The 10,767-nt window shown below is 46.5% G+C and overlaps 1 protein-coding gene across 4 annotated transcripts in view; it reads left to right on the forward strand.

Annotated features, from left to right (window-relative positions):
* The window catches only part of PLCD4 (phospholipase C delta 4), a 32,681-nt gene that overhangs the window by 17,805 nt on the left and 4,109 nt on the right, over positions 1-10,767 (forward strand). For all 4 annotated transcript variants that reach the window (XM_083444714.1, XM_083444715.1, XM_083444716.1 and 1 more), the window contains exons 5-15: positions 457-586; positions 1,419-1,650; positions 2,014-2,215; positions 2,600-2,744; positions 3,184-3,336; positions 3,898-4,065; positions 4,961-5,117; positions 5,622-5,738; positions 7,127-7,305; positions 8,040-8,175; positions 9,385-9,534. In XM_083444714.1, coding sequence (XP_083300840.1) covers positions 457-586; positions 1,419-1,650; positions 2,014-2,215; positions 2,600-2,744; positions 3,184-3,336; positions 3,898-4,065; positions 4,961-5,117; positions 5,622-5,738; positions 7,127-7,305; positions 8,040-8,175; positions 9,385-9,534 — 1,769 coding nt within the window. The remainder of the gene's footprint in view (positions 1-456; positions 587-1,418; positions 1,651-2,013; positions 2,216-2,599; positions 2,745-3,183; positions 3,337-3,897; positions 4,066-4,960; positions 5,118-5,621; positions 5,739-7,126; positions 7,306-8,039; positions 8,176-9,384; positions 9,535-10,767) is intronic.

Below are 10,767 nucleotides of genomic sequence, written 5' to 3' on the forward strand. Positions count from 1 at the left end.
CCATTGTTCCAGTCTGCTTTGGTTCTGGCTCTTCCTCTTTTTATAAGCACTACTTGAAGCCATGCAAAACTGCAGATAACAGATTCCGAATAGAATGTATGGGCGGGGGAAGGTGGTGCCAGTTGTTGTATTTTATTGATTTCTGCTGTGAACTACTCTGTGATTTTAAATGGAGAATAATACATAAATGAACTGGCAAATAAATAGGTAACATTTTGAATGAAGGGCTTAGTCTTATGAAAATTAAACCTATGTTGGTGCATTTCAACAAGATGCAATTGTTAATAGTTGCCAAATTCTAGGGATTAGGCTGATGAGGAGTCCACACACACGTTTCTCGAAGCATCTTGGCAGAGCAACACTAGAGTGTTCTTTTGCGCTGTGGCTAGTTTTGAAGACTTAGCTTTGCCCGGCTGCTATGAGACTGTTTTCCTTGACCCATATCTTGGGCTGCACATGGATCTGTGACTGGTTCATGAAAGCTGATAAGGACAAGGATGGACGTATGAATTTCAAGGAGGTGCAGCACTTGCTCAGGATGATGAACGTGGCTATGAATGAAGACCATGCCTTCCGGCTCTTCCAAGTAAATTTGGGTGCTGTGGTGGGGAAGTTACGGTACTGGGTTGCATAGGGAAATCCCTGAGCTTGCTCTTCAAAAGACTACAGCACCTCATTTCCACCCGTGATACACCATAGTGCACATATATTCACTTCTGTTTTTCTTTGCTCACACACTGTGCCCCCAAACCTGGCTATTCTGTTGTCCAGTGTCATTATATCTCTCCGTCAAAGCATCATCCACCTGGCTGTGGCTCCTTGCCCATCTCTGTGTGTTGTCTGTTGTCTAGTCAAACTCAGTGATATAGAACAGAAACCACTGCAGGTGTCCTGCAGAGACATCTCGTGGCATCCCCAAGTCTCTCTATTATGTTGTTGATCCCAGTGGGGGCTGACAATGGACTCTGGCAAGAGCAGTGGTGGATCATCCCAGATCCAGAAGCTGCCCCCCATCCTACCCACACTCTTCATTTAATCCCTGACCCTTTACTACTCCTGCCTCCATCTAGTCATTTTATGGTAGTTTAAAGCTCCTTGGGCAAGGACCACATGGCTATGATGTACTGTGCATCAGCTAGGGCACATTTAGTGCTGTAGCAGCAGCAGTGTGTCTCAAGAATCATCATGACTAAACCTCTGATCCTGTATGCCCTGTGTAGCCAATGTGGTACCCTCCAGATGTTGCAGACTACAAACTCCCTTCAACCACTGGCCAAGCTGACAGGTTGGAGTTGGAGTCCAAGCCATCTAGACGGCCTCACACTGGCTGGCTCTGCCTCACCCCATTGCTTTTATCGCAATGTTCTCCTTTCTGCACAAAGGACCCCCTTGGTCAGAGACCCTTCCATTCCTTGCAGATGGCCGACAAATCAGAGACAGGTACACTGGAGGGGGAGGAGTTTGTGCTCTTCTACAAAGCACTGACTCAGCGGGACGAGGTACTCGAGTTGTTCCAGGAGTACTCCGAGGATGGCAAAAAGCTGACACTGTTGGAGTTTGTGGACTTCTTGCAACAGGAGCAGATGGAGGGGGCTGGCATTGATGAGCTCGCCATGGAGATGATTGACAGATATGAGCCGTCTGAGACAGGTTGGCGGGGTGGGGGTGGAGGAGGGGGGAGAGCTGGCGGGCCCACAACCTGGACAAGTGCCCACGGTTAGCACAGGTTGGCCCTCGAATAGTGCCAAATCCTCTCTCAGAATAGGAGCTCCCAGGCATTGAGGGGGAGAGGGTATCTGTGTGTCTCTCTTGTCCCACTAGATCTCCACAAAGCACTTATCACCACCTGTATCAGTTTCATGACACCTATTGCCATAGAAACTGATGCTTTCCTCCAGCACTCCAAAGGCTCCTCTTTCACTGGCTTTGTCCAGTTCAGTGTCTTTTGTTTTTTTCAGAGGCTAATTCCTCCTCAGTATTGTTCTCTCTCCAACTGGCTCTCTCTTCCCACAGCCAAGGCTCGCCACATCCTGAGCATTGATGGGTTCCTCATGTACCTCTGCTCACCCGATGGCTCCATCTTCAACCCTGACCACAGGACGGTCTTTCAGGATATGTCTCAGCCCCTCTGCCATTACTTTATCTCCTCCTCCCACAACACATACCTGATGGAGGACCAGCTGAGAGGACAAAGCAGCGTGGAGGGATATATCAGGTAATCGCAATTGAAAGGCAGTTGACTCACTCCCATAACAAAGCCACTCACAAGATACCTTTCACAATTATGACCTCTGTAAGATGTGCTCTTTACACAAAGCTTGGTGACCAAACCACTTGATACAGAGCAAACTCAAATACATGTTAAGCAAGAGAAAAGCTTACCAGAAATCTGCATCTCAAGGCCTAGTCCCCAGATCTCCTCAGCTTTTTATAAAACTTTGACTGGAATTGCTTCACACACTGATGAACGTCATGCATAGATTGGATTCCCTCAACATTACAACCTCTTCCCCCCAAAAAACTTTCCCCACTTATTGCGTACTGCTCACAAACCGAGAGGCTAGGAAGGCCTCATGAATTGCCTTAATTTCCTCTGCAGGGCTCTGAAGCGGGGCTGCCGGTGCCTAGAGGTGGACTGTTGGGACGGACCTAACGGGGAGCCCATTGTCTACCATGGGCATACCTTCACCTCTAAGATCCCCTTCCGGGACGTTGTGACAACCCTCGATAAATATGCCTTCCGGGTAGGTTGGACTTTTCTGCCACAAGGAATGGGGTCAGTAGGGTGGAATTGTGAAGGCTGCTGATTGGTTATTCAGCCAAATTCAAGGTGTTGCTTTTGATTAAATTCCCCCATCCTCCAGACAGCACATCAAAGTTGTGAGAGCCTAATTTTAGTTCCAGTTGTCCCTAAACCCCTCCCTTTTTTAGATTTAAGTAGGGCACACCATCTTTCCTTCTTGTTGTTTCAAATGGCTGTGGTTCCATAGTTTTGCCACATCCCAGCAGTGGCTTCATTTCCCTCTATCCTACTTGTCTGGTCTCCAGGAATCCTGAGTTAAAGGTGGCTTGCTATCCCTCAAACAGTTCCATTCCCCTCATTATGTCATCAGACTCCACCTTCAACCTCCCACACTTTAGGGCTATTACTGCCTCTAACTTCTTATGTCTCCATTCTCCCAGGCTTCTAAATACCCCATTATCCTGTCTCTTGAGAACCACTGCAGCATAGAGCAGCAGGACATCATGGCCCAGCAGCTGAAGGGGATTCTGGGAGAGCAGCTCCTCACCACCACCATTGATGGACGTGTCCCAGTGCAGTTGCCTTCACCGGAGGTGGGGACATGGTGTTGTCAATTGTCTTTCCTTAACCTGGTCTTACAGAGCTTGACTGCAATCCTAGGACTGTTATTTTAACACTCAGGTGACCCAAATTATTTTACATATTAGTCTGATGTATTAAAATGGTGGCCATAGGAAGGGGAGGAGCCAGAGGTGAGGGGTGAAGGTTAAGGCAGATGAAGGGACTGGAGGGGGTTCCAAAGGAGCTATTGTGGGAATTAAAGCATTTTTTGTCAGAACCACTAAAGGGAACTTCAAGAAGAGAATTAAAGGCAGAAAGGAGCACTGGAGGAACAGAGGTATTGGAGGGAGAAGTATTGGGGACACTTTGTTAAAATCATGCTGAAAGATTGAGTAAAATGGCATCAGGGGACCTTTAACTGAGCAGGATGTTTGCTGTGAGAATATTTAAGAGGCTGTCATACTTGTGGAGAAAGGCAGAGTTTTACAGGACAGTCTGGCTGAGCTGGTGTTGCTAGAGGCCCTTCCCCATCGCCTGAACTCAAAGCACCATCATGTCTGCCCTGATATGACCCACCCTGTGTCCTCATGCAGGAGCTGAAGGGCAAGATCATCCTGAAAGGGAAGAAGATTGGACACCTGGAGGATTATTTGAATGGGCATCTGGATGAGCCGCCTGAGCGGGAAGAGGAGGAGGAGGAGGAAGAGGGACCAGAGGCAGAGGAAGAAGTCCTGCGCAATGAAGACAAGAAGAAAGAGAAGGTACATGGAAACCCTGGTTAGTTGGCTCTTTAGAGGTAGTGGCAGGTATGTTTTGAGGATCCATCCTGGAGTTGCCTGCACAAAGTTCACATAGCAGTTAAGGTACGTCCAGTCTTTATGAGCATTCGTTGTAATGTGTTTGTGGGGAGGTTATGCAACAATTTGGCAGCCAAGTGTTGATATGTTTTTCCATTAATCGTTTGCTCATCCCTCAATTTCAATGCATTTCCCCATCATTCCCCCAACTGCTAAAAGTCCAGGGTTTGTTTGCTTTAAAAAATTGTTGCACTAGTGTGGTAGAGCAATATGCACTTGAACCTCACCTGCCAGATACCAACAGGTGGGAGGTACCTGCCCTCAAAGCAGGAGTGACTGATGACAATACACACATACAGGTTAGTTTTTGATAGAATGTGAGCTACATTGATTCTACTGGGAAACCCTGAAACCCTGATGTGGAGAGAAAGCAAATTTTCTTACACTGCACTACAGCCTTTGAACCATTTGGAGTTGGTGGCTCTTTCTCAGGAGCAAAAGGGGGCTCTTCTCCTATAGCAGGAATATGTGAAGCTGCCTTTGTATGTGAGTCAGACCACTGATCCGTTGTGTTCTCTGACTAGCAGCTTTCTACAAGCTCCCAGGCAGGGTTTTAAATTAGTCTTTTTAAAAATTGGAAATGCCAGGGATGAAAAGCGCATAGGCTTTGCAAAAGACAGGTAAAGTTCCCAGGGCCAAAACTCTACCTGCCCCTCACCAGTTAAAAGGCAAAAGGAGCCTTCCCCCCACAAAGCCTGATATTTTGATTCTATTTTTAGCAGGTGTGGGACTCAGTCTTACTCCCGTGTCTGCAGTACACATGGTCATCATTTACAAGTTGGTCTCACGTTCTTTGCAGAAGGCCAAACAGTCCCTCTCCCAGGAGCTTTCTGACTGCATTGTCTACTGCAAGAGCGTGCCCTTTCACAGCTTCCAGCACTCCCGCAGCCACTACAAGTCTTACGAGATGTCCTCCTTTGCTGAATCCAAGGCCCGCAAGCTCATCCGAGAGGCTGGTGAGAAACTGGGGATGGAGGCAGCCAGCAGGCAAGACATTAGGAACGTGCATTGACGGGCCCGTGACTCCTCTGACTCCTCCCCAACATACACTAAGATGTTAATGTTTTGCCCCATATTGCCAAGCAGTCAGAAAGTCAGAGGCAGCCCTCCCTGATTCAGTTTCCTTTGGGTCAGAGAACATACCAGCACAGCATAGTGGAAGCAAACAACCTCTTGTAAGCAGGCAGCAAAGCCGCTCTAATTCTGCATCAAATTCCCAGAAAGCAGTTTGTGAAGACCTACACACGCATTGGGGTGGGGTGCGCACCCTAATTTCAACTAACCAGCTAGAAATTCCACGTTCTCTGTCTACATTTTAGGTAAACTGGATGCAAACTGTTTCTCTGACACACACATCACTTAGTTGCAGAGGGTCACATTCTCCAAGCACTAATAACTGGAGAGGGGCTTCCCCAAATACCAGATTTCTAAACTTTTGGTGTGCTAACTACCTCCTGCAGGAAATGACTTCATCCGCCATAATGCCTGGCAGCTGACACGCATCTTCCCCAGCGGTCTGCGGACGGACTCCTCCAATTACAACCCCCAGGCGATGTGGAATGTGGGGTGCCAGCTGGGTATGCCAGCCCCAGAAGGATTTAAGGGGTGGGTGGGTGAGGAAGTCACCCTTGTGTGTTTTTTTCCAGAGCTGCAGCTCCCAGAGTGGTCTAACCATCAGACCCTCTTCCCCCAGAACTTTGGGGATTGTGAGCGGAATAGAGTCTCCTAGCATCTCTTGGCACCTTGAACAGAGTGCAGGATTGTGTGTGCGTGTGTGTGTGTGTGTGTGTGTGCGTGTGTGGAGGAAGCCAGGACTAAAGTGGCGCGATACTGCTTTAAGTGCAGATGGGGCTTTAGATGGCTTTTAAGAGGGAGATTAGACAAACTGCTGGGGGATAAGGCTACTGATGGCTATGAGTCATAATGTCTGACTGCTACCTGAGAATCAGCAGCAGCTTTCCTCTGACTAGCAGTCACTGGGGAACGAGAGGGAGACGCAGACACAGACACAGAGAGACAGAGAGCGCACACTTGCACATCTGATTGACCATTGTGGGAAACAGGAGGCTGACTAAACAGGCCTTTGGTTTTAGCCAACAGGGCTATATTTATTCACTTATTCCCACAAATGCTGCCTCCCCTTCATTTGCCTAGCCTCAGAATCCTGCTATCTGGGAGGGGGACAAGTTGTCATATGCCAAGGAGTATTTTTGGCAAGATGGCAATCTAGGGAAGGGTTAACTACTCCTACTACACTGATCCTCTCCTGGAAATCCCCTCCTGCATTTGTGTCTCAGCAAACTTTGCTGAAGTAGCAAGCTGTTCCACCCTTGAATATTGTAAGTAAGGAAACCTGATCCCAGCATCTGAAGGGACATAAGGTTACGACATTGCAGGTCTGGGGGTGACTGTCTGGGAGCCATATGTATGCCACACTGGGTTATATGATGGCAGAAAGGCAAGATGTAAAATAAATATACAGTGTGCTTCAGAGTGTTCAAAGTGGTGCTTTATAAATAATAGTTATTTATTCTGCTATTGCCAAGCCTTAGCAGTCAAAACTGGGCTTTACAGCATGGCTGTTCTTATATGGGGGAAGGGTTTCCCCCCCAACTCTTCTGAATGTTGGTTTCCTCAGCTTTCTTCAAGCTTGCAAATGCAGATTCGAAAGGCAGGAACTGAGGGAAGATAGAGATCCAGAAATGGGATAAGCAGCAGCCAGTGAAAGTGGGTGTAGGGAGGGAAACACTAAGACAATGATATGTCATGTTCCCCCCCCCCCCCCATTATTAGGGAGATGTGGGTTGATGGCCCTCTCTCCACAGTGTGCAGTTTGGGCTTTAATTTGTATTTCTAAGATGCCTTGCATGGAAGAAGCTAGCAAGAGCTAGAAGACTGCTCTCTCGTTTGCCTCCAATTGCTGCTGGTCTGAAAGATTCCTGTCTCCTCCTCCTCCTCCTCCCAGTGGCCTTGAATTTTCAAACGGCTGGTACAGAGATGGACTTGTGCGATGGGCTCTTCAGTAAAAATGGCCGCTGTGGCTACGTGTTAAAGCCGAGTTTCATGAAAGACCCAGAGACAACCTTCAGTCCTGAGAACCCCCAAAGCAGGGAGAATGGTAGCCCCCTGAACATAGCCATTAAGGTACTGTGTGAGTTTGTTGCCCATACCTTAACCTAACAGGGCTATTTTAGAGAATAACTTATTGGAATAAGAAGCTTCCAGATATCCATGAGAGAATGTGGCCCCCATCTTGGAAAATTTCTGTCCGACCTAGAGAGAGGCTTTATCTACCCTGCTATCTTTTAATAGCTACTCAGTGCTACTATCCTACTGCAGATGTGGGGAATATTGACGCTCATGTTGCTGAACTAACATGGCCACTGGCCATGCTTCTTGGGGCTGATGAGAGTTGTAGGTCAGCCATATCTGGAGGGCCAAAGTTTCCCCATACCTGGTTGAGTCAAAGATCTACTTCTGTTGGGAATGCTGAGTTTGGGATAAAGTGGTATCTCAGTTTTCGAACGTCTCCTTGATGAACATTTTGGTTTTCAAATGCCGTAAACCCAGAAGTAACTGCTTCGGGTTTTGAGCACTTTTTGGAAGTCAAACATGCCACACAGCTTCCGTTTTGAGTTTTCGGTTTTTGAACGTTTCGGAACTCGAACGGTCTTCCGGAGCAGATTACGTTCGAAAACTGAGGTACCACTATATCAAGCAGGCAAAGTGCTGTTCCAAGTCTTTTATGTCTTTGGGCTTATACTTCCTTTGTCACTGTCTTGAGTTGCGTGAGTTGCAGAGTGCAGCTGCTGACACATTGCATTTTGCACATGTGGACTTGACTGCTCTTCTATGCTCACCATAATCTTCTCTTCCAGATCATTAGTGGGCAGCAACTCCCCAAGATGCCCAACAGCAAAGAAGGCTCCATCATCGATCCACTAGTGCGAGTGGAGATTCATGGGATCCCTGCTGATAGTGCCAAGCAGGAGACCAAATATATTGATGATAACGGTGAGGCAATTCTCTTGGTCATTGTAAAGAACTGCTGAGATGGGGTTTTACGTGGACCTCATGCATGTGTCAACACAGATGCCCCTCATTCTTAATTACTTAAGGATGAATGAATGAATATCCTGGTGTTATCTGTGCCAAGGGAACTCAGATTTTACATTAAAAAAAACAACAAATTCTTCCATAGGAATGAATGTCCTTAAAATACTAGGCATGTCAGGCATGGTTTTAAATTGTGATGTTTTTGTTTTTGTTTTTGGTAAGAGCTGGGGTGGTGAAGTACAAGGAAGCAGCAGAGGTGGAAACAGATAACAGGGGAAGGATTTATTAGGGGGACTTGGAGCTACAAAGAAGCAAATAACTCATGTGTAGGGCATATGAGCCACCTTTGGAAACCTTGGGTTTCCATGTCTGTGGCCTACCACACTGGGCACAATCCAGCAAAAGTTAGTTGTATGACTAAGCCTCTTTGAAAACAGTGGATTGGTATGTGCTGATGTTCTTATGCTGTTCTTATGTATTGTATTTATTATTTAGCCAGTTTGAAATGTCTTAGCTAAAGAGCAGCCCATAAATACATTAAAACAAAACAAATAAAATGAGTTGCAGCCAATTTGTCCCATTGATGTAAGTGAAGCTTCACCTCATGACTAACATGTGTCCTTTCTCCATTACATTTTCATATTTTACTCTGCACCCTGGCAGGCTAGAAATTTGCATAGTCATTTTGAAAAGGAAGTTGAACTTTGCAAAAAGGTAAATTCTCCACCAAGGTCCCACAATAGTATATGCATATCTTCTTCCTTCTTTGGCGACCACTCGTAGCAGAGTAAGATTGTCTTCCATAAACACAGTTTTAACAATGAGTCCGTAAGTGACTGTGGAGACCAATTCCGGATCCACACGTCCTTCCACAGTGGGGACATTGGTTTCCCACTTAAAGGCATCTTCTCTCTTTTTTCCTGGGGCATTGAAAACGCTAAAAGCCCAGTTGGACCATTCAGAGTGGTAGAAAAGTGATGCAAAGAGGGCAGGTGTTTTTGAGGTTAGACAATAAACTGACCAGAGCAGTTTAGGAATCTCAGAAGCAGCAATGCAGAGGGAAGTTGTGTGAGATTTTATGGAGGTGAAGATGGAGAGAGGCTGGGGGACACATAGAGATTATGTGCTGTGACAACACCCTCTTTTCACTTTAATATCCCTGGATAGGTTTTAACCCACAATGGAATGAGGCCTTTCAGTTCCAGGTTTGGGTACCAGAGCTGGCACTTCTGCGCTTTGTGGTGGAGGATTATGACAAGGCATCTCGGAATGACTTTGTGGGACAGTACACTCTACCTCTTACTAGTGTCAAAGCAGGTGAGCATCTCCCTTTTAGCCCTGTGGGGTGTGGCTACCTTGTGCCAGTTTGCTGCCCCACTGCTGCCAAGATCAAGAGATGAATGCATCCCCGGCAGTCAAGGTTAGCCAGAGACAGTTATTTGTGTACATAAGGAAGGCAGACTAAGTTACCCCCTTCAACAGAGACTGTAACAACTCAGTAAATCAGCACATGGATATTATGATTACAGCACAACACAAAAGTACATAGGATTAGATCCAGACTCTGGGCTCATCCACACCTCCATTTGCCCTGCCACTTTCCCCTGGAGAAACCTGTGGTTTACTGGTAAATGGAACCAAACAGCAATCAGGTTTTCGTTGAGTTGCCATTTGTTCCAATTCAGCAGTAAAGAGCAGGTTTTCCGTGGGAGAGCAGTGGGGCAAAGGAATAGCCACTTGGACCTATTTTCCAGGCACAAGACAAGTGGAAGTGTGGAGGAGCCCTTAATGACTACCAGGACCCTTCTAACCATGTCTTCTCAGAAGTACCGGTAAATCCCACTGAGTTCAGTGAGGCATACCCAGGTACCGGTAAGTAGAATCAGGAGTGCATTGTAAGTCTGGATTCAATCAATCAGTTTGATTGAGATGCAGTTAAAGATGCTGCCCTTTTAAACCTATACAGCTGCTCCCTGAATTCTATTATTTATTTATTTTTACTTTTAATCCCAAAGCAGGCCTGCCGTTTATCACAACACACAAATTATCTCTCCCCCATGAGAAGTAAAACTCACTTTGCAGGATGGCCGGGGGGGGGGGCCGCAGGAATATGTATGATTCCATCCTCAGAATCAATGGATTTGCTTCCTTAGTATTAGTTATTACCATACTTGTAGCTGCTCCTAGATCACATTGCAGAGTTTTGCATTCCCATCCCGTGTACATACATTTTTTATTTTTTGTAGGGGGAGGGAGGCAGCTCATGTTGCCTCCATCTAGTGGAGAAGAGAAATCCTGGTGCTAGAATACACACTTCTACAGGTTGTAGCTGTGATCAACCGAATAAATGCATCTGCTGCAGGGCAAGCAGAATATATATCTACTCAAAGGAATGGGAGAAACCCAAAATTTGTAACCATTCAGAGGAAATTCAAGAGACAGCCAGGAAAAGCTGACTATAGAGACAAATGTGCTCTCTGCCCATGGGTGTAGCCAGGAACCTCAATCAATGTACTTTCAATGCTTTTCAATATTTTTTGTGGATTGGGG

This window comes from Podarcis tiliguerta (assembly GCF_965153285.1).
Source record: "Podarcis tiliguerta genome assembly, chromosome: 1".
Classification (NCBI taxonomy): Eukaryota; Metazoa; Chordata; class Lepidosauria; order Squamata; family Lacertidae; genus Podarcis; species Podarcis tiliguerta.